This window comes from Polyodon spathula, chromosome 10, assembly GCF_017654505.1.
Source record: "Polyodon spathula isolate WHYD16114869_AA chromosome 10, ASM1765450v1, whole genome shotgun sequence".
NCBI lineage: Eukaryota > Metazoa > Chordata > Actinopteri > Acipenseriformes > Polyodontidae > Polyodon > Polyodon spathula.
In genome coordinates, this window is record NC_054543.1 from 36,158,653 (window position 1) to 36,183,773 (window position 25,121).

Consider the following 25,121-nt stretch of genomic DNA (forward strand, 5'->3'; position numbering starts at 1 on the left):
ACAAAAAAAGAAAAATCTTGCAATCTGTTTGCATAGCTCAACATGTCACTTGTGCTGTTGGTGGAAACATTGTAGGGCTATGGCCACAGATCAAAGTTAAAATTGTTCAACAGGATGCCTGTGCATAAATGGGTATACTAAAGCAAAAAATACATATCTAGCACTTTTTTGTTTGTTTTTTTAGTCTATCTGTTTCATTAGTCAACTTTGCTACTCAATTTTTAGTGTTTGAGTTCAAAGCACTGACCACGTGAATGATTTTGAGACTAAATGATGGGGAGTATTTAATAATGCCACAATTGTGGGAGACCATGGCTCCTGCATGCCTAATGCTGGATTCTCTTCATATTACCTCACATTTCAATGAATTCACAAGCACCAATTCTGTTAAAAAAAATAATGTGCACGTGGTCTTGCTGGTAGTCGATTCTAGAAAAAGCTGAATTCCTTTTATTGCGAATAAAGGATCTTTCCGCTGTTATCTTAGACCATCTCCTTAAATCAGTGTTTCGTATTTCATCACGTGCTATAGTGACGTTTGTCATTAACAGACAGTCTCGGGGTTGTAATCGCGAGATCTAGTAGGAGGCTGTGGGATTTGGCCCTCAGAAAGGTTCAGCCCGTGGGTAAGTTTGTAAACATAGACCGTATAAACTATGAGACAGCTGAGGTAAACGACGGCTGTCACAAGTTTGACTGTTGCCAGCTTTTATAGAGAAATGGAGAATAAGCATTTCGTTTTTTTTGTTTTTTTTTGTTTGTTTTTTTAATAGGCGATGTGTGTATTTAGACAGTGCAGTAATATGGCGACACCATATGATATACCCAGCCCAAGAAAGTCTGTGATGTTATGATGGACTTTGTGAACAAAAAGTACCTTTGTCTGCCGTTAATCTTGAATGGCACGCATTTTTTTCTTTTTTTTTTTTTTGATAATTATTGCCCATGCTGAAATGTAATCCGTTACGAGCATGGCATGTTTAAGTTTGATACAGCCTACGCAATATCTGTTTTGTGAAGTTAAGCTTTTCCCTGGGTTTCCTAGTGCTCTGGTAGCGCAACGCAGGATTGTATTTCCTTCCATTTGCGCTGATTGTATTAGAAGTCATGCGCTATGTAATACCATTATATATATATATATATATATATATATATATATATATATATATATATATATATATACACAGCTTTATTGTGTAGCAAGAGGGGGTAACTGTACAGTCAGTAGTAATGTAATAACGGAGTTATATTAATAATAACATTTGTAAGTATAGCAACTACATCAACACATTAGTATTCACACACCCACTAGAAAGCCATTTAACCTTGGATTTTAATGGTAACACGGTGTCATTCAAAATTAAGATGTGTAACACTGGAAGTTAACAGGCTAAAGGTAATAAGCAGAATGTGCTTTCCTTGTTCATCTATTGATTTTGTTTACATAGAAATGTGCAATTTAACCTATAAGTTAACCTATAAATGTGCAATTTAACCTTTAAGTTAACCTATAAAGACTGATTTTTTTAAAATAAATAAATAAATAAATTTACAGACCTGTGTTGCATAAGAATTATCTACACTCCCTTATTTATGTTTTGCCACCATAGAAACCCTTCATGGTCTACATGTATGTGAAAGCTTATTTTTTTATTAACTGTAAAGATTTGCACATTTTAAATGTCCTTATTTAAATGTAGGTAATAAACGCATCTGCTGAATATGAGTGATGACAAACCCTTTCTATGCACTGCTCCAGGATGTGGACAGGTATTTATTTATTTTTAAGAACTGTTTAAATATGAAAGACCACTCTTTTGATTTAAACACAGACAAATTACAACCTAAAAAGTGTTTTCATTTTTCATATTATACTATATTTTAAACTGTAAGGATGATTGGCAAATATTTTGTGGTATAGGGTTTTTCTTTTATTATACAGTATATCAAACATTGTAATTTAATTGCATTCTTTAAATAACAGTTTGCTTTTTGTAACTATGTCCCTTGGTATATTACAATTACAGTATATTTTATTATAATTAACTTTGTTAAACCATTAAAAAAAAAAAAAAAAAAAAACTTATTTTAAAATATTTTTGGGTCCACTGATTTGATATAGTTCCTATACCAATTTATTTTTGTAATTTCTAATTTCTGTCTTCTCTTTTTATTTATTTTAAAGCGTTTTACTAATGAAGACCATTTGGCTGTCCACAAGCACAAACATGAGATGACACTAAAGTTTGGTCCAGCACGTAATGACGGTGTCATTGTAGCTGGTTGGTATTGAATTTGTATACATTCAGTCCTAATGAAAGAGTATACAGTATATAAACTGTGATTCCATTAAAATTGTATATTTGTTACATTGACAAGTCAATATCAGACTAGTGGCAAGCCCAATATGTTTACGGTGATGGGTATTTACTAATACATAGAAGTCTGATCATAAAAATTCTTAGGCTTTTCGTTAGTCTTATATCATAAAATAGCCCACTTTCTAAATTATGTTGCGGTTCATTCAAACATAAGGCACATGGCTTTACTTTGATTTTGGTTGTGTTAAATGTGTAGTTGGTAAAACTTGATAAATAGCGCCCACTTAATTCTAGAGGTAAAAAAAAAAATATTGTTTTGTCTGTCATTTCAGACCAAACGCCAACACCAACCCGCTTCTTGAAGAACTGTGAAGAAGTGGGGTTGTTTAATGAACTGGCAAGCCCTTTCGAACATGATTTCAAAAAGATTGCAGAAGAGGACATTAAAAAGGTAAAATACATTTAAAAAATGGAAAAGATTGCAGACTTGAAGCATAGGCCTATGTTTTATATCAAAACAGAATGAATTCAAAATAATGGTGCTTCATGTTTATTAGATGCCCTTAGATTTATCTCCGCTCGCAACACCAATTGTACGAAATAAAACCGGAGAGCCTTCAGCAGTGGAGAAAACACACCAGGACAGCCCACTGCCTCATCCAGAATCCACTACAAGTGATGACAAGGTATTACAGTTAAAGAAGCCTATATTAAAAAAAACAACAATACATGATATGCTTTTCAAACTGTACTGTACATAATACTAACACTGTAGACAAGAAGACAAAAGAATTAGATAGTATTTTAATTAAAAATATATTTTGTTTATGAAGTTAAATTTAAACTTCATACTGTACAGTACATCAAAAGAATCCTCTTATTGGGAACAATTTAAATGGTTTAAAGAAAAAGATTGAGGAATTATTTTAAGATTATGACTACTGACTTATTCTATTACACATTTAATACAGCAGCAATTTTATATGGTATTTTCAGGAAGTTTCATTGCAGCAGATTGCACATCCTACATCTACTATAGTTCGTCCAGCATCACTCCAAGTTCCCAGTGTACTCCTTTCAAGCTCAGATGCTAATGTTGTAATACAGCAAGCACTACCATCTCCAACATCTAGCACTGTCATTACACAAGTTCCATCCACAAATAGACCAATAGTGTAAGTAGCTTGAAAGCATTACTTATTTATTCAGTATGTTGTGTACGTTCTTTCTTTATGCCATGTGATTTCATTTTTATGTGATTGTGAGTTTTTTTATTTCTTTTAGTTGGTTGGAATTTCTTGAGTATTAATTATTTGATATTCAGCATGTAGTTTTAAGAATGTGTTGTTGAATGTGATAAAATAGAGTTTTGGTGCTGGACTTAATTTAGCCTTTTGGTATAGAATTTGACGAATGCATACAACTTGGTATAAAACATATTTTTCATTACTTTAAACAAACTGACAATGTGTAATTTGTTAATATCCTTTTATTTTTTTTTAGAATGATGTTTGCTTTTGCAAGTTAGAATAAAAAAAGTGTACATTGCATATGTTTAAGGCATTTGTAACTTGCACTGTATTTAAGTATTTCTTCCTTTTTTTTTTTTTTGCTTTTTCCTGCAGCCCAATTTCTGGCTCTTTCCCTGTCCTTTTACAACTCCCTAATGGCCAGACAATGCCAGTTGCTATTCCTGCCACAATAGCAAACACCAGTGTGCATATGCCTACTACAATCCCAGTAAGTTTAAAATTTTAAATAATTATTATTATTATTATTTAATTATTTTACAACTGCTGTGATTATATTTGAAGAGCAATTTTAGAATCAGTTTACTGTATTTGACAAAGATTAATTCACAGTTATATTTATGTCACAGTTGTAGCTGTTAATTGTAGCTTTTATTAGACGGTGCAACCAAACACAGCTATTTCAGGTACAGGACAAAGTCAAATTGTAGTTTTATCAACATACTTGGTATTTAGTAAGTGGAACATTTAGGGTTTCCAGTGTTTTATTTCAGAAACCTTTTTGTCTGCTGTCAGAATAACTAGAGTTTTTAGCTAGCGGTAGTGATCCTGTGTTGGCTGATCTGACTGCTGGATTGGAACACTGAACAGAAGATAATTAGCTGCTGATAGTGTCACTATGGGGAAGTCTTCTTCACTCTGTCTTTTTGTCTGTAGGGATTTCACTTCCACTGCAGGTAAAAAAGATGTTTCACATCAGCTTGTATGAGAATGCTATTTATAGGTTGTGTTTTGTCTTTTTTTTTTTTTTTTTTTTTTTTTAAAACTTTTTGCGATTGTGAAGTGATTGCACTCACAAGAATATAGAGATTTGAGTGAAACATCCCATCAGAAGATTAGCATGCAATTTTAAATTATATTCAGTATATCAGGAAATACTTTCACTGTGTGTCACCTGTTTTGGGTTTTAGAAATCTAAATAATATTTTGTATTTTTATCAGCTTGTCACCGTTGTGCCTAATGTTCCTGGAATTCCAGGACCCTCCTCCCCACAACCTGTGCAGTCAGAGGCTAAAATGGTAAAACATTGTTCTATATAAATCTGCAAAACATTGGATACGTTCTTAAATTCATTGCTGGATGTCAACAAATCAACATACTGTTCCTGTTCTTCTGCAATACTAACACATTCAGTGTGTCCTCTGTCTTGTCACTTAGCATGGCAGAAACACACTTTTGAGGTAAAATCAAGAACAAATTTCCCACCCTATCATTCTGCTTTGGTATAAAAGAGTAATTAACAAGGTTCTTTTTACACTCTTTACAGACTTTTAAAGTTTGTTTCAAAGCTCTTTTCAAAATGGCTGCTCTGGCGAACTGGGTTTTACGATCTGTCCTCAATCACTGCAGGAAGAGCGAATTAAAAATATATATATATATATATATATATATATATATATATATATATATATATATATATATATATATATATATATATATATATATTACACACACACACACACACACTGTTACCTGTTTTGACAATGTGGGCAAAAATATATACACTATCAGTGAACTAGAGGGGCTATTTTGAAAAGAGGTTTGAAACATACTTTAAAGCTATGAGTGTAAAAAGTTGTCAGGATGTTAACAATGAAAAGAAAAATTTGAGGTATGTTAATTAAACAGTCGTAGCAGCACATGGGGATGACTAACGCTGTTTTTAAACAGTTGTAGCAGCACGTGGGGATGTGTAACGCTGTATTTAAACAGTTGTAGCAGCACGTGGGGATGTGTAACGCTGTATTTAAACAGTTGTAGCAGCACGTAGGGATGTCTAACGCTGTTTTTAAACAGTTGTAGCAGCACGTAGGGATGTCTAACGCTGTATTTAAACAGTTGTAGCAGCACGTGGGGATGTCTAACGCTGTATTTAAACAGTTGTAGCAGCACGTGGGGATGTGTAACGCTGTATTTAAACAGTTGTAGCAGCACGTGGGGATGTGTAACGCTGTATTTAAACAGTTGTAGCAGCATGTAGGGATGTCTAACGCTGTATTTAAACAGTTGTAGCAGCACGTGGGGATGTGTAACGCTGTATTTAAACAGTTGTAGCAGCACGTGGGGATGTGTAACGCTGTATTTAAACAGTTGTAGCAGCACGTGGGGATGTGTAACACTGTATTTAAACAGTTGTAGCAGCACGTGGGGATGTGTAACGCTATATTTAAACAGTTGTAGCAGCACGTGGGGATGTCTAACGCTGTATTTAAACAGTTGTAGCAGCACGTGGGGATGTGTAACGCTGTATTTAAACAGTTGTAGCAGCACGTGGGGATGTCTAACGCTGTATTTAAACAGTTGTAGCAGCACGTGGGGATGTGTAACGCTGTATTTAAACAGTTGTAGCAGCATGTAGGGATGTCTAACGCTGTATTTAAACAGTTGTAGCAGCATGTGGGGATGTCTAACGCTGTATTTAAACAGTTGTAGCAGCATGTAGGGATGTCTAACGCTGTATTTAAACAGTTGTAGCAGCATGTGGGGATGTCTAACGCTGTATTTAAACAGTTGTAGCAGCACGTGGGGATGACTAATGCTGTATTTTTCGGAACTCCGCTACTTACACTTTAATGCGTACTATTGAGGCACCACTACATTTGTGGTACGTCTTGTTTATTAAAATCTTTGTCTATTTTTGAATAGGTGTGGATAACCTATTCTGGGTGGGGTAAAATGGCCTAGAAATGTCCCTCCCCAATGCACCACAGACCGGCAGGGGTGGTCCAGTACTTTTCAGGACGCTTTGTGTGTGTGTGTGTGTGTGTGTGTGTGTGTGTGTGTGTGTGTGTGTGATACTCACATAAACCAGCAGAGGGACATGCTTAATATCAACCTGTTTATCTAAAGGCTATTTTTGTGTTCCAGTGGTATTTTAGATGTCACTAACAGGCCATATTCCGGAATATCTCTTTGAATTTTGTTATTAAACATGGTAATGTTTAAAACATAATAAATTGCAGTTAAGAATGGAATACCAATCTCGCTCATAACTTGTTGGTGTTTCAAAGTCATAACGTTTCTGCAACAGTGGGGATTAATATGTGACTCATTAGGCCCCATTAAGTTCTTCAAATATGTGCTATAAATGGTTATTATTCTGTTAAAAATAATTAGTCATCACTGGTGGAAAAAGTGAATGATGAACCGTTGCTTTGTGAATAATAATATCCTTTGTGGCTTCTTTATTTCTGGGCTCCAAGCAAATGTAAATTTTTGGCAATTTTTGGCAGTTTTTTTCTGGATATAGGTGCCTGTAACTCCAAAAATGCTGACTCTCCCATTAAAAACATTTGTCAGTAATTGTGAGTACGCTATGACGCCAGTATAAAAAAAGCAACAAAAACCCCCCCCCCCAGCATTTCACATGTTTCAAACTGAAGTGTGAGACGGATGGTAGTAATCTGATCAAATACAAATGCCTGGGAGCCCAGAGGTGTTTTAAATACAGTAACGTCAGTTTCATACAACAGGAGTGATGGTGACCAAACGTGTGTGAGCACTGCTGTATAAAAGTGTACCATAAAATGAACAGTTGCTTGCAAGAAATGTAGAATAAGAACAAAAAAAAAAAAAAAAAAAAATGCAGTGAGGGTTTTGCCATTGACTCCTAAGGTCAGCCGTGTCTGGCACCCTGTTATTTGTATATTCAGGGTTATTGTTTCAGATTAGTTTTGGAATTAACAATTTTTTTTTTTTTTTTTTTCACAACTGTGGGCTATATAACATTTGCTATGTAAACAATAAGCAATCACCCATGACAGAATGCACAGTAAGATGGGTCTTAATTTCTGTTAGTGTTTAACTATAAAAAAAAATGTAAATAAATACTTAATATCCAAGTGGCCTGGAGTCCTTAACTGCCAGTAGGTGGCAAGTATATTCATTAAAACATAAAGTAGCCCCTGCTCTCGAAGTGCTCTGTCCCTTCATTGTAATGCTCCTGCTGTTACATTTTTCAGTTTGTGAAACTAAGATAGAAACAAGTTATCAGAATGACGCTCAAAAGAAATGTGTGAAAGAATAACCACACAAAAAGTATGTTATTATTTATTTATTTATTAATTAATTACTGGATTGCCTTGATTTTTACATTTTAAATAATACTGGATAACAGAGAATGGAGTATATATTACAGATCTTTAATCACAGTGAGACATATTAGAGATGTAAAATTAACAGCTAAACTACCAGAGGAGGGGGTGTGGTTGTGATTAACTTGGGGTACCCAGAAGCATAAAACTGGAGACTTGGTATGACAAACTGAGAAATGGCATTGCACACAGTGGGCAGTCAACAGAGTTTGCTGTAGGGGATTTCAACAGAGAGCTGACAGAGAGCAGCTTGGCAAATGTTCAGAAATGTACATTAAGTGAGCTTAGCCTGGCATGGAACCTTGTGTTCAGCAGAATTCTTCTGACCTACCTTTCTTGCATACTGAGCTCATCAGCAAACACCTAATGAGCCCGCTCCAAGGAAACAGGCCCTTTCCCAACCTACATCATTTACACACATTCTCTGGGGGTGGAGAAAAGCTGCTTTACAAGGACTGATGATGCTGCAAAGAGCACAATAATGATAATTAACTTTCTGAATTTAGACGATTATACTGTTAATTAGTTGTAAAATAAAGATAAGTAATATAGCAGCAGATGGTGGGATAACACCCATGAGAAGGAGGGTTATTACACTGATGAGTTTTGTGTGGCAGGTATGAAATATGGATCTGACTTTTTTTCATGGACTGTTCCAAGAGAATAATATCTTGTTTCAAAGCACGGAGTATCTAGAAGTGTTACACGGCAAGCAAATTTGGTTGACAGATTGGTCTGCAGCAGATTTGGGTAGCGCTTGAAATATGCTCTATTCATATGCAAAATGCTGCTCTTTTTTAAACAGACATTTAAGCATAGCATTCCAAATGTAACAACAGACAACTTTAACAACAGATCTTATTCTAACAACCCTATTTATTAACATTAATATTGTTTGATTACATGTGCAGCAAGCAGTTCACTGTGTATTTCTTAAAATGTCTACAAAAAAGGAATACACACATTAGGGAAAGTCTGCAGTTAATTTGTATCTCACTGTATTAATAATATCACCAATATTAACAGAATTTTGTATTATTTATTCAATATGGGATTCATAGATTTATTAGTTTTACCTTTTTTTTGTAACTGCTTGAAAAACTGTTAACCTTACCCTAATTATACTATGTAGAAGAACATAAAAGCAAAAACACACCCATGAATATTTACGTGTTCTTAGTCTTAAAAATCTTATTTATACACACTCATTTCTCATTATATTGTCTGAGAGCCAAGTATTTGGGGTTTAACAAGTTATGGTCTTAAAGGTGGATGAAAGTAGAACTCAATAATTGTGAGCCAAGGTATGGTATAGTATAGTATAGTAGCAGTTGTAGCCTTCTTTGAGGATTGGAGTACATTGCCGATACAATTTTCAGAGATTTATATGATATTTACTTAATACTTTAATGCATTTGTTCTTCACATAATGCAGTATTTACTTTTATATTCAACAGAAATCAGTGAGAGAAAAAAAAAACTTCGTTTTTTCATGTACAAACCACTAGTAAGATACTATTCTGCAATTTTAAATTCAATGTATATTAAAAAAATAAAATAAAATAAAAAAAAACTACCAACTTGGATGCATGAAGCAATACATTTACACTGTGTGGGATTTTAAACAGCATCGACCATCTAAGAGTAAAACATTTTTTTGTTTTTGTTTTTTTTTTCGTTTGGAAGTCTATTTGTTTTTTGTTGCACTAAAATGGAAAGCATTACAAAATGCAGAAGATGGACAAAGGTCTTTGAAAATACAATATTGTATGATATTTGATGATAAATCTGTTTTTTAAGAAGTGTTTGCCAAGTTCAAATAAATACACAGCAGGAGAATGGAATCATTTGGCTATTTTATTATTGTTTCTTAATTTTATTTAACTTTACAGAGATTAAAGGCTGCTTTAACCCAGCAGCAGCAGCATCTTCAGGTAACTAATGGAGAGACTGCCACTGGGCAGAGCTGCAGCACAGTGAGGACCCAACCGAAGGAAGCATGTCTGCAATCATTACAGCAGCCAGCAACATCAACTACTGAGACACCAGTAAGTTCAGAAAAAATTAAAAGTAAATCTTACGGTATCTCTTTATACTAGGCAGCATATTTCTAATATGAAATTGGTCTCTATTAAATGTACAGTGTGGTAAAAATGTATTTCTCTTTCTGTACATTATATATTTTATGAGGGATATTTTAATAGCACTTTTCATAATGGAAAATGTAAGAAATGTCATGACTTTGACCTTTTACTATGTCTTAATAATTGTTTGCCTCAAAACCTTTTTTTATTTTATTTTTGTATCTTTTTCTCTCTCTTAAGACCTCTCCAGCACAGCCTCCGCAGCACACCCAGAGCACTGGTGGAAGGCGCAGGAGAGGGATGAGCGATGACCCTGATGAGAAAAGGCGAAGGTTTTTGGAGCGGAACCGAGCTGCTGCAACAAGATGCAGACAGAAAAGAAAAGTTTGGGTTCAGTCTCTAGAAAAGAAGGCTGAAGATATGAGTTCAGTAAATGGGCAGCTACAGGTGAGGCTGAACATCTTCTTTGGGAGGGAAAACAATAGCAAAAAATGTATTGTGATTAAGCAGTGTTACAGCTTGACAGCGATTACTAGCAGATTGATACCTCATTGCTAATAAATGCCTGTCTCCATATGTCGCCAGCTGATGAGCATGTCCTTTCTACTGCCTGAGCAATTTAAAGCATGCCCTTAAAAATATCTAAGGAAAAGGTCTTTTTGAACCTTCATTTTGTAGAAAGCAATTAGGATATCATGCTGACAAGTTCGAAACAGTTCACATACCTGTTTTCTGTCTTGATGCGGCAGAAACAAAGAAAGTAAAATGTGTGTTCCAGGTAGACAATTTAATTAGATGATTGTTTATTTTGTGTGTAGCGTCCAGTAATACTAAATTAGACAGAAAAAAAGCAAATAAATATTTTTAGAACTTGAAGTTCACTGCCTTCAGTTCGATCTCCATGAAGTCACTTTTTACTTGTGTATATTAAGAATTAAACTAATGAAAGTGGATGCAGAAAGGGAAATCATCTGTCTCAGGTTGCCAGAAGCAGAGTTGTTAAGTGTGAAGAGCAGAGTGCCTTGCACAGAAAGCTGAATGTCAGAGAATTAAACTGTGCTTGATTTAAAACCATTAATCAGACCTGAAATTCTGCAATAACTCCTTTGCTGACATGCCAGCATAGCTGATCAGCATAGTGGGCAGTAGTGATCCGTTATTACTTCAACATTATTCTTAACTATATTTCTAATGATGTGTCCGGCCTACATCAGGACAGAAGCATAAGGCCCTAAGGCTAAAAATACAAAAAAAGAAAATAAACTTGTTTTGGCTTATTTAGGCTTGCTACTATTCAATATTTTTATTTATTTTTTATTTTTTTTGCCAACTCGACCATTAATATAAATGTTTATTTTAGAAAGAATTTACCGGTTTCTTTTAAATCTTTATTTTTCAATTCAAACAGAATGGGTGAAATTGACTTCATATGCCATTGAGAAAAGTCTCATTTAGCGAAACCCCTTTATCATTCAACATGCAACAAAACCATGGTTACCAAAATTCTAATTGAAGTAACGTTTGGTCACAACAAAGCTATACTTTGTAAAGAAAGATCCTACACAAATTTAAAAATGTTCTCAAATAAACTGTAGAAAACTAGAAATTTATAGCATAAATTTACAAGTAAAAATATGCACAGAACAAAACATTAGATAGTTGAACAGAACTAACGCACTTATATAACAGCTGGACTGAGAGTCAATGCAGGGCAGACGAGCCCGCTTCGTCCTGTTGCGGAGACTTCAGCTGTCATTCAGGGTATTGTGCACAATATTCATTAAGTGTTTTCCTCTTGTGCACCATTTTCAAATAAAACTAGTAACTGTTACCGTATATCTATAGCAAAACCTTACCTGCACCTTAACCCACTAATTTCAAAGTAGGTCGCTTTGCATGGCAGGCGCTGTAGCTGGCAAATGAAAGTGTACAGTAAGTGCAGGTCTTGATGATTGACAGCCATTTAAACGAATGAATGCATTCTAGCGCTGCTTCTGTCAACGATGTCAGAACAGGATGAAAGTGACAGTGAAACTACAGTACTAACAGCCCACTGAGATGACTGACAGCGACCCCCAGCCATTTAGAGAAGATCTGTGACGTGACAGACAATAAGTATAAAAACTACACAAACTAGAGATGATTTCTAAATCATTATTTTTAGAAAGTAAATTGAAAAATGAGAGGTTTTACCGACGTTTATTCTATATAAATTTATTTTAGTCAAACTCGTTTTTGGGGAATTCGACACTTGACAAGCTTTTCATATTTTAATATCAAAGTAGCAAGCCTACTTATTTAAAGTTTTAAGCCTCGTCTATTGTAGAACATTTAAATACAGACTTCACATAATGTATAGCTCTAATACAGTACAGCTGCAGTTATTTCATTTTAAAGTAAAGATGTGGGTGGAAGTTGTTGCATGTACATGTACACAAATTGATACTCTGTTCCTGTATTACATTGACTTGTTTGTTGACTGCTAAAATAAATACAGTAGTGTATCAATGTATTTATGTATGTTTAGTTTCTGTGTGTAAAGGATTGTATTTCTCTCCCTCACCTCAGTAATTTTTTTATGTTTGTATTCATAAAGTTTTATACCATTCAGTATTGGTTAAGCGTAAATAAAAATTGTTTACATTTTTAATCTCCTTGCCAGTCTAATCCATTACTCTTGAGAGAGAGATAAAGAACTTGTATTTTAATTATATACATTTTCTGAGCCCATAAAAAAAGCAGCTGTGGAATGTAAGCATAGTCGGCACTGTATTGAGACATGTTAGACTTCAAACAGCCGTGTTCAGAATATGAAATAATTTTAAACTGCACTGATTTGGCAGGAGGAGCAAGAGTAAAAAATAGATGTATTAATACAGGTTGGCAGCATTTACACTAACAGATTAAGTTGGTGTAGACTTTAAAATGGAGCACGTCTTTTATGGGCCAGGGTTGGCTCTCAGCTGCTTTCAACCCTGTTAAAGTCACCTTCACAATAATATACACCTCTTTATGCAAAATGCTTGACTCCCAAGGGGGTTCTAATGACAGTGGAGTGTAAATCAGCTTCATCTTATCTACAGCTTGAGAAATCTTCTTCTTACATTGTGTCTTTAACCTGTTTCAGGTGCATTAAAGAACCATAATTAAATTGTGTGAACAATATAATTTAAGACTGTACTTCAGATTGCTTAGTTGTTTTAAAGAAACAAAGCAAAGCATAGTTCTTCGAATCAAGTTCTTCAATATTCTGAAAAAATGCCATGGACTCTCTTGACTTTATTTATTTTTTATCTTTTAAATACATATTAACTTTATTTTTATTCAATACTGGGACAAATATCTGAATATTTAAACAAATTATTTTTTGACATGTATTCGGATACAAAAATCAGATGTTCATATTCTTTAGAAATGACAAAAATGCCTTGCATTTATTTACCGCCTTACCAGAAGTTGCGCCACAGTTTAAAAAATGGCAAATGAAATAGAGCTCTGTGTGATATGGGAGAATTAAATATATAAAATATATTACAAAAAATTAAAAAAACAGGATCAACACAGCAGCTCTCACCTCCTAATTATTTAATGGTTTTAGACAGCAAAAAGTAAACAAACCAGATTATGCACGCTCACGCATAGTAATCTCCATGGAAAGCCGTCTGCATCAAAAAAGCGTTGTGCTGCTTTAGAATCTCATGGGACAGAAAAAAGGCAAGAATGTCATTCTGAAATGTCTTGCTTAAAAAGTGCCTAACTTGCTGGAAATGTTGTGTAGTGATTTTTTTATATAGATTGCGTATATTTAATATTTTTGGGTTGTGACTGTGTTATGTGGTGTGTAATCAACAAGAATCAAAACAGTGAGTTTTTTTTTCTCCCCTTTGTTTTACAACACCATTTCTACGTTTGTTTTATTTGAAGTGTTTAAAGCTAAATTTCAGTTTTCATCTGCTTGTTCATCTATAAAAAGGCAGAAGTAAACCTCATGTTATTACTTTATGAAAAAGAGTCTGTGGCCACTGGTTACTGTGAAGAAAAGGCAATGGCAAGGAATAAAAGTAAAAAGCAAATAAAAAATTATGTAATAAATATTTCGGAATAAACATAACAACGTTTAACTGCTATTTGTAGTTAATTCACGGTGGTAAAGTAAGGCCGACACAGCATATTCTTTACTCCTGTGATATATACAGTGCCTTGCAAAAGTATTCAGACCCCTGACCAATTCTCTGATTTTACCGAATTACAAATGGTACATTGAAATTTCGTTCTGTTTGATATTTTATTTTTAAACACTGAAACTCAGAATCAATTATTGTAAGGTGACATTGGTTTTATGTTGGGAAATATTTTTAAGAAAAATAAAAAACTGAAATATCTTGCTTGCATATGTATTCAACCCGTGTCCCAGTTTGCACCGATGAAAGAAATTGCCCTAACGAGGACACAATTACCTTACCGTTGGCCTCCAACTGTGAACCATTAAAGTTGCTGTCACATTTTCTGGATAAAAACCCCACTGTTGAAGGATCATTGGTAAGGCTGTGAATCTGAAGGAAAATGAAGACCAAAGAGCATTCTACAGAAGTTAGAGATAAAGCAATACAAATGCTAGATTAGGGAAAGGGTACAAAATAATATCCAAGTATTTGGATATCCCAGTGAGCACAGTTGGATCAATAATCAGGAAGTGGAAGCTACATCACACCACCCAAGCACTGCCAAGAAACGGCTGTCCCTCAAAACTCAGCGCTCAAACGAGACTTGTGAGAGAAGCCACTGAGAGGCCAACAATCACTTTGAAGGAGCTACAGAGTTCAGTGGCTGGGAGTGGAGTAATGGTGCACCAGTCAACCATATCAACAGCTGTGCGTAACGCTGGCCTGTATGGGAGGGTGGCAAGAAAGAAACCGTTACTCAAAAAGTGCCATCTGAAAGCACGTCTGGGGTTTGCAGGAAAGCACGACAGTGACCCAGCTGCGATGTGGAAAAAGGTTTTGTGGTCAGATGAGACCAAGATAGAGCTTTTTGGCCAAAACTCAAAGAGCTATGTGTGGTGCAAACCTAACACTGCCCATGCCTCAAGACACACCATCCCTACAGTGAAGTATGGTGGTGGCAGCATCATGCTGTGGGGATGTTTCTCATCAGCAGGGACTGGGCATCTTGTTACAATTGAAGGAAGAATGGATGGAGCAAAATACAGGAAAATACTGCAAGAGAATCTGCTTCAGTCCACTAAAAAACTGAAGCTTGGGAGGAAATTCACCTTTCAGCAGGACAATGATCCCAAGCACAAGGCCAAAGCAACATTGGGGTGGCTCAAGAACAAAAAGGTGAATGTCCTACAGTGGCCCAGTCAATGTCCTGATCTCAATCCCATTGAGAATCAGTGGCACTATTTGAAAATTGCGGTCCGCAAGTGTCGTCCAACCAACCTGAACAACCTGGAGCAAATCTGCCAAGAAGAATGGGCCAAAATCACTCCGACACTGTGTGCAAAGCTGGTACATTACTTACCCCAAAAGACTTAAAGCTGTTATTGCTGGTACATACTTACCCCAAAAGACTTAAAGCTGTTATTGCATCGAAAGGTGGCTGTACCAAATATAAATGTGTGGGGGTTGAATAATTATGCAAGCAAGATATTTCAGTTTTTTACTTTTCTTAAAAATATTTCCCAACATAAAACCAAAGTCACCTTACAATTATTGATTTTGAGTTTTAAGTGTTTTAAAAAAAAAAAATAAATAAATAAATAACGAACAGTACGAAATTTCAATGTACCATTTGTAATTCAGTAATATGAGAGAATTGGTCAGGGGTCTGAATACTTTTGCAAGGCACTGTGTGTGTGTGTGTGTGTATATATATATATAAATATATATATATATATATATATATATATTTTTTTTTTTACTTTAACGTGTTACGTAGTGTAACGTCTTGTTGTAAAATAAACGGACACACACAGGCCACGCCCCCCACCCCCTGCTGCTATGCTGTCTCTGCCTGCGTTCAGAGCAATGTAGTGGCTTTTATTACTTTTTGACAACATGAATATCCAAACAAATATTTAAATTACGAGCGAATATCCGAACATGAAAATCCTGTGTTCGTCCCAGCACTATTTTTATTATATACACGTTTACGAAAATGTATTTTATCTGGACTACTAAGGAACACGTAATATAATTGCATGGCTTATGATGCATTGCAAGGCAGTATTAAGAGGTAACTGATACCAAAATAATGTTTAAATGTGTATAGTAGATATCTTTTGCTTGCCGTAAAAACACAACAAAATTATTTGACTATCCCACCAAACCATACATCTAAGACTTATTCCAGTGGGGCGTGTACTGCTAAGGGGTTCATTTTAATAAAGTACAGCACATGCATTCATTCCGTGTTCTATGGACAGTTTGGGGCATGTTTTTCCATGTCTGACCTTATAGTTCAATAGTGCCATAGAAAAGGAAATTATATAGAAAAAGCAGTGTTGTAGAATCCAGCGTTGACAGTGTTTTGATTTGTTTCTTGTTATTCAGTTCAATAAAACTTGGTTGCAAGCTGATAATGAAACATTTTAATTTGTTGCTGAAAGAGTAATGCCTGCATTCCCTGTGAGGTCTCTAAAAACAAACAAACAACAAAAAAAAGGGTGCATACTTGAACTTTTCAGCGCAGTTTCACATACTGGATGTGCGAAGTAAGCCGATCTTTGCTGGGGACTCCAAAAGGAGCATCACATTAGCTCTCGCACTGCTCTGGGTCATAAAAATCAGCAGGGACTTTCTCCTCATCGCTGTACAGCAAACCCTGCTTGCCAGGCACCCAATGAGCTTAAGGGCAGACATCTGCAGTGCTGGCCTTTGTTTCCCAGAGGTCGGTAGCTCGCTGACACCCACCTTCGAGTTCCTGGGTGAAAAAGGAAGCTGGCTTGCTCGTGGGATATGAGGACGCCCACTGAACCTTCGGTTCTCCTGAGCCATGTGGGGAATTTCTGTGGTGAGGGAGAAAACCGATTGGGCATTCCACATTGGGAGAAAATCAGGGAAAAAATGATAATTGTACACCCCATTGATTTATTTTTTAACTTGAACTTATGAGGAAGTAAAGAAAATACAAGTTCAACACTGCATTTTTCTTGAAAATGGTGTAATACTGCTGGTAACACCTTTTTTTTCCTTCTTTCTCTTGCAGAATGAAGTCACCCAGCTGAGAAATGAAGTGGCTCAGCTTAAACAGCTTCTTCTGGCTCATAAAGATTGCCCCATAACCGCCATGCAGAAGAAATCTGGCTATCACAGTGAGTAATGTTCCATTACCTATAGCCTTAGGCAGTGTAAATGAAATACTGCCAAAATGATCGGAGTTAACTGTGAGAAGAACATCTTTGCTGTGAAATTTGAGTAATTCGCAATGTTTATACGTAACCCAAAGGCTGTATTTTAAAATGCATAAAATAATGATATTGTATTGAAAATACAGTATATATTACAATTATCATTGTAGTAGCCCATGCTGTCAAATCACAGGTAAACAAAAAAGTGGAAGTGGTTGCCTTTGAACTTTTATTACATTTATTACTTGAATTGAGTTTTACTTGTGAAGTATATATTGCTGCATTTGTGGTTTGATATATCAACCATTCTAATCCAGAAACCATTGGAAAAAGTATTATAGGGTTTAGCATGTTTCTTTTTTATATATGTATATATGTCCAAAATGGAAAAATAATAAACATATTATATATATATATATATATATATATATATATATATATATATATACTGTACAAAAACAAAAAAAACCTACCGATGGCTAAAATCCTCGAGAAATTTTTTAAAAAAATAAACAATAAAAAATACATACATATATTGTCCATATATCTGCATTTTTTTTTTTTTTTTTTTTTTTTTACTGTATTCAAAGTAATTGTATATTAGACCCGGGGGTACTTCTAAGTGTCATGGAGGTATGCAGGACAACTCAGTAATGCACAAATAAAAATAATAATTATTAATTTATTAAAAGATAATAATGATTTAACAGTATTATATATTCTCTAAACCACTGTGTATAATTATTTAATCTTGCTGATTTACAACTTTCTGGAATATGCTGGTGACAATGACTGCATCCAAAGTTAGTCAATTATAGGTACTAGCTTGACCAAGTTTTTTATTATTATTTTGAAAGTCAGCTGTGCACTACTGTGCCTTTAATGCATGCCTGTTGTTAACCATAGAACTGAAATGACTTAAAAATAATGGGATTCACAGCGTTTGAGTTACAATAGACTGTCTGATACAGACCTCATTTTCTGCGCTGTCAATTGTTTCGTTTTGTTTTGATGTGTTTAAAGCAACTATCCATGATAGTAGTGGGGAAGGGATGGGGTTGGAGTTTTCTTTGAGAGGACCACCAAAAATCGACTATGTAACTTGCAAACTTTTTATCAGTAAAACCTAAATTACAAATGATATTGTCCTAGAATTTGGTTATCCAATGCACTGTTATATTGGTATTGTGTGTGTGTGTGTATTGTCATATATATATATATATATATATATATATATATATATATATATATATATATATATATATATATATATATATATATATATATATATATATATAAATTACACACACACACACACACACATACTTTCGGTTGTTAACAACATTTTCATAGGAACCAATCATGTCTTGTAGACTTTAATGTTAATGGAATTGTTATATTAGCTGGAGGACTGAGGCAGAATTGTGGCTTTGAAACTGGCTACGAAGCTGCACGCAAAATTGAGATGGATTTACAGCAGGAGGTGGTAAATTGTAAAAAGCAGACAACGTTGGACAATTTCTTATTTTAAAATTGTGTTCTTTAGAATTTATTGGAAGTACAACACATATTTTTTGATGTTTGCTTTATCGTTGTGTAGTACTATTTAAGCCTACTCCCTTTTTTTGTTTTACACACAAGTGAAGTAAACAGTTCTATGTTTGGGTATTTCATTTTTTAACACTGACATTTAAAACGCATGTATTTCAGTGCCATATATGTGTTACTACAGTATATGTCATTGTTCCATATAAATACACTTGAAAACGGGGGCTTTTCGCTTATTGGCAACTTTCGGTTAATTTCACAAGGAAGGTAATACTGTTAGCATATTAAAGAAATAATATTCAACAAGATTACTTTTTCAAGCAATTTTTTTTTAATCTTAGCTTTTAATGATATTTGCAACTGGCTACATCTTTGCTTGCAGGCCTGTGGGTTTTTTTTTTCACATTTTTGTTGTCTTCAGCAATAATTTACAGTGCTCCCTCGCTGTAACACGGGTCTCGGGACACAATATGAGCATTATAACCGAAGAGCGTTATAAAGGGTGGGGGGGGGCGCCGCGGGACACAACGCATATCTGACTAAAATATAAATAAAATAACTCACGCTATATAATGCACATATAGTGAAGCAAAAATTGAACTTTCCGTGAATTAACCATGCATAAAGCATTATATAATCTACGCTATATTTTTTTACAAAAAGAAGGTAACATTCTCACTCGTGGATCATTTTAATTAGCAGTTTTTAAACTATAAACAGCCTGGCTAAATGGCAGTCGGGAGTTCCGTTCAAAGGAACTGACAAGCAAACCAAGTGCGAGAAGGAGAGCGGGTCGGGCAAGGGGAAGAGGGAGTGGGCTCGCCCCAGGTTTGGCTCCTAGAGAAAGCTGCATCTCCTTTCCCAGCAAAAAAAAGTAAATTACATTAGGAAAGATAACCACGTAGTAAGCCTAAAATTTATTTACTTATGAAATGAATAAGATGTCTGTGTTATAAAATGCCAGCGCAGCTTTTCTTCAGTTCAGATACAGTATCAAAAGGAAGAGACAGAAACAGAAGTTAGACTGAGAAGTTGTTTACAGTTTGAACAACACCGGTACTGTATTTACTGTAGAAATAATGCATGAATTACTAGTATAGGGAATTGGGGGACTTGCTGTAGGAGCTTATGTCCGAGGTGCTTTATACTCAAGAGCCTTTATAGCGAGGGAGCACTGTACCAATGTTACTGTTCAAGTTCAACTCCTCTAACAAAACTGTATTCACATTTATAAAAAAAAAAAATTAAATACCTTTGCTGTTGCATTTAGTTTTGTAATTCCTTTGAATGCTGCAGTAGTAGTGCAACCTAGCATATCTTTCAGAGAGATAGTCCGTCCGTTCATCCCTCCCTTTCTTCCTCCCTCCCTCCCTCTGTCTCTCTGGCTTTCTCTAGCCTTGCCTGTTAACATACTTAATTGTCTAGCTAAGACATAGCCATGGCAGGTGGAATGAAATTATCCAGCATACCCATAAAGCTAAGCAGAACAATAGTTATCTCCATTGGCAGACTCTGCTCCAATCTGCTGGTACAAATGAAAAAGGTGGAATACTGCCCTGGGTCCGCCAGCACACATACTGTAGGACACAGTGTAATGTAGCACATCTCCCATAACTTCCCACTGGTAACAGATGTAATTGTAATAATTATATAAAGAAAAAAAAAATGCCCTTAACATGACTTGGATATAAATAAGCTCTAGACGATTTATTGTGCAAAGAAAGAATATCAATTTTGGCATATTTAAGCATATTTGTGCTTAAATCATTGAATTCATGATTTGGGAATGTTCCCAATGGTATGCATTTAATGTAATTGGATTATTCCCTACATAAAACATATACACATTACACACTTTCAAAGATCAAATGAAACCATTAATTACCAAGTGTCATTTAAATTGACTTTTTTGTCATAAGCGGTATTAATTATCTTACTGGGTCTGCATTCCTTTACGAGTCAGTACATGTACCAGTTTTTTACTTTTATTTGGATCCAATTAATTCACTGCAACTGCCGAACAGCTGGTGGCATTTAGACTCCAAGTATTGCTTATTCTCCTGTGTGAGCATCATTAGAATCAGGTGCTGTTATCATCTGTCGCTGCAGTCACTGGCAAGATAGCTGAAAACAAATTAAAACAATTTTTGATTGTTTCCAGCCCATTACATGGAAAAATCAGTAATGTAGTTTAATGAAGTGGTTTTAAATTCCATGATATTCAATGTTTGTATATGAGTTCAGTTCAATATCCCTAATGGCTAGTTTTGGAGACACTGATTGACAACAATCAAAAGGCTTCTAATTTAGTATGGTTTATGAAAATTTATAGATATCTTGAGTGCCTATAGCTGTTAATGTCTAGATAAATGTTTTTAAGACTTAAAGTTTTGTTTTGTCTAATTTAGCACTTTATCAATGATCTCTTAATACCTTGCAGATTTAACTTGTCAAATCAGTCAACATTATAAAGTCCATTCTACTTTTTTTTTTAACGTATCGTTTTACAAAGGTATGACTTGTCTCTATTGTAGTTTTCCAAGTTGTGTTCTTATATATATATATAAAATATTGCATACATTTTTTTTTTTTTTTAATTCTAGATGCTGATAAAGATGATAGTTCAGAAGACATCTCTGTGCCAAGCAGCCCTCAAAAAGAGGCAATTCAACACAGTTCTGTCAGTACTTCCAACGGAGTCAGTTCAGCTTCATTGGCCGCCACGGTCCTCACTCAAATGGCAGACCAGAGTACAGAGCCAATGAAAACACTAATAGTTGCAGCTCCACCCTCCCAGTCTCAGCCCTCAGGAAGTTGATTGGATGGAACATGAAGTCATGTTTTCACTTCTAACTATAAAAAGGGAAACGGGAACTTAGGAGAAAGCTTTTTTTCTTTGTTTCCTGAATTCAAAGCATCAAACATAACCTTAATTAGAGCAAGTGGAGATGCTTGAAAGCAAATGCCAGTTTCTTTGCAAAATTCAACTGAATGTCTCTTTCTTTTATCACTTTTTATGTTTACCACATATTTGTAAAGAAAAAAATAAATCTCTGAAAAGGTCTAGAAATATAAATTTAGGATTAACAGAACTGTGTAATTGTGACATTCCTACCAAACTGTTCCAGGGCTTATGTTTGCTTTATGTAATTGCACATCCCACCTCAGCCACTGACTCACTGTGTGACCCTGAGCAAGTCGCTTTACTTCCTTGTGCTCTGTCTTTCGGGTGAGACATTGTTGTAAGTGACTCTGCATTTGATGCATAGTTCACACATCCTAGTCTTGTATCTTGTAAAGTTTTTTTTATGGTGGTCCACTATGAAAGGCGCTTTATAAAAATAAGGACGATGATAATTATTATTATTATTATTATTATTATTATTATTATTATTATTATTACAGTATGAAAAATAACTCCACTCAGTACTTAGACCACTGTTTCAGTTAAGAAATGTGAACACCATGCCAAACAGAAGATCAACAAACTAATTTTGTGTTACTATACATATAAATTCATATGTATGCCCGTTTTTATTTATTGGAATGACACTAAAATTATCAGTGTATTTTCTATTTGTAAAGTTTCTTTGTAGATGTATGATTTGTAAAGCTTATCTGAGAGAAAAAGACATGAGATTTAGTAGTAACTTTGTTTAATTCCTTTGCCTTTTCTAATTTTGCACATGAGGATGAAGAGTTTTCATATTTTTTAATTTGTTTGCTTCTCACTTGTAAATATGGTCAGCTTTTAGTACTGCATTTTAATACCTGTCTTGTTACATTATATAAGCAGCTGAACTGAAAAACAACTCATGTTTTGTAAGTGTGAATGGTTTGGTTGCTTGTAGCAGCAGCTCTGTTTTGTTTGAATGTTGGAAGTTGTCTCAATCTGTAATACAGTCTTATAGAGGAACTCTGATTTTTAAATAATATATGTTTAAGAATTAGTTTTGACTAACATTCCGTGTGTAGTTTGACGGATACAGATTAGTTGATTTGTAGGTACGTTTTTTCTCTCAATATCCAAACATCTGTAGATGTTGAGTTTACTAAATGTGCCATGAATGTTTCTTATTAAATTGATATTCACAGACTTTTCTTTGTAATAGAAGAATTAGAAAAGTATGTGCCCCAGACTTGCGCTTTTACCTTATATAAAATTACTGAAGTTATGATTTGTAATGTTTTTTTTTTGTTGTTGTTGTTTTTTTTTTTTTTTTTTCATGCGTAGACATTGCTTCAGCTGGTATTAAAGTAACTATCTGGGTTAGAAGTGTTGACAGATTGCACTGCTTAAGCAAGTTATCAAGATGTTGCTTCGTTTGAACTCATTCAAAGCGGTGTAAACATGTTTTAATGATATAACTAAGGATAAACTGTATGTAAAAGTATTCGTTTAGATGCAGTGGTAGAGGCCAATTATTGTAGATATGTCCTAACTAAAATCCTTAGTGAGTTTTGGTACCAGAAGATTGAATGATATTAAAAGTCCAGATCATTAACATTTTTATGTTAGTTAATATAAAATGTAAAGAAAACACATTAAAAGGACAGGGTTTAATAAATATATGCTTAGAAAAACTGCATAATCAATTTAGTTTAATTTGCCTTTTAACTTTTACAATCAATTATAATTTCACTACTGTGTAGTTTTATAAGCTATGCTGCATTTCTTCTAAGTTCTATTGAATATATTGAAAAGTACATGTATTACAGGTCATTTGTACTATTACTATTGTGTGCTATTTGCATGAGTAAATTCTCTAAGAGAATTAAACCTATTATTAAACCGAAGTCTCAGTTAGGTCGGTATCATTTATCATGTTGTACCACCTTGAGTAATAACCAGGTTCATCATTGGTCTTATAAATGCTTAAATTTGGTATTTGTTAAAGAGGGTTTGGTGTTAATGGTAAAGTGTAGTGAAAATTCTGTATTAAATATCATTAATTTACTTAAAAAAAAATGTTGTAATTAAAAAAAAAAAAAAAATCTTTTCACATCTGTTCAAAATATTATGACAATTTATTATTATTGTTAGTAGTAGTAGTAGTAGTATTGTTTTGTATTTTCGTAGTATATTTTGTTTGTTTGTTAAACATTTGTCAGCCTCATTAACGCCAGTGTTTAAAGTATAACTATACATTCTTTTCCAGTGTTCCATTCCTATTGTAGGACACTGCCATCTTGTGGATTTATAGAGAAATGCAGTGCCTGCTCACTGTTGATCTGTATGGATTTGCACTCAGAACTGCTATTCTCACACATTCTAAACGCGTTGGTGCTGTAAAGAGACAGCGCTTTTTGAGTTTGTAGATCCTCCCACTTTAGACTGCCTTTACAGGTACACTGCTGTGTTCTAGATGAGCGAGGTCCATAACGAGCGGTGTCCAGTAGAATATTAATTTGTTTACAGCCAAGCCATCTGATATGACATTCTCCTAGATTATGCCTGTTTATGGTGGGTGTCGTCGCCCCCCCCCCCCCCCCCCCCCCCCCCCCCCCCCCCCCCAGTACCACCCCAGCAGCCCCCCCCCCCCCCCCCCCCCCCCCCCCCCCCCCCCCCCCCCCCCCCCCCCCCCCCCCCCCCCCCCCCCCCCCCCCCCCCCCCCCCCCCCCCCCCCCCCCCCCCCCCCCCCAAAGAGCAGCCCCCCCCAACAGTATCTCGTGTATAATTAGACTTCTGTTATAAATGTGTAAAGTAGGTGTAAAGCATAGTTTATCAACATTAAAGAATAACCTGTTCGAATTAGTGAATATCGAAATTACAAATAAATAAATACATAATAATACAGCTTGTATAAGTAGCTAGGTAGTTTTTGCATAAGCATGAACAGTTTCTCACATATATGTACATTGCTACATAATTTTATATAATAAAAACAAATAACAGAATAATAGCATGCATCCAGATAAGCTTTGTTTGTTTGCATGAGAAGTTTTGTTTAATCTTGATATATTTTACTCCTCGTTTGGATTTTTTTTCCCCCACTGGGTTGTCTTAATGTTGTTTTTTATGTTTTTTTTTTTTTTTTTTTTTTTTTTTTCCCCTATACCATGGATTTTGATAAATGTACATCTGTCTGCTACTGTTGCCACAGAACGAATATACATTAATTACCAGGTCTGGTTCTGAGGAAGAATATTGGTCAACCCTACAAGATGTTTACCAGCCATGAAAGACCAGTGA

The 25,121-nt window shown here is 34.9% G+C and overlaps 1 protein-coding gene across 2 annotated transcripts; it reads left to right on the forward strand.

Annotated features, from left to right (window-relative positions):
* Window positions 1-562: 562 nt before the first annotated feature.
* On the forward strand, window positions 563-22,160 carry LOC121322207 (cyclic AMP-dependent transcription factor ATF-2-like). Of its 2 annotated transcripts, none has more exons than XM_041261815.1 (12): window positions 563-626; window positions 1,701-1,770; window positions 2,186-2,282; window positions 2,654-2,772; window positions 2,879-3,007; window positions 3,318-3,496; window positions 3,947-4,061; window positions 4,793-4,870; window positions 9,838-9,993; window positions 10,270-10,476; window positions 17,239-17,344; window positions 21,532-22,160. In XM_041261815.1, the coding sequence occupies exons 2-12, from the start codon at window positions 1,723-1,725 to the stop codon at window positions 21,744-21,746; spliced, it is 1,449 nt and encodes a 482-aa protein (XP_041117749.1). In that variant the 5' UTR covers window positions 563-626; window positions 1,701-1,722; the 3' UTR covers window positions 21,747-22,160. The 2 variants fall into 2 exon arrangements, with proteins under 2 accessions (XP_041117749.1, XP_041117750.1); XM_041261816.1 differs by lacking the exon at window positions 563-626 and adding an exon at window positions 1,316-1,396.
* Window positions 22,161-25,121: the final 2,961 nt, after the last annotated feature.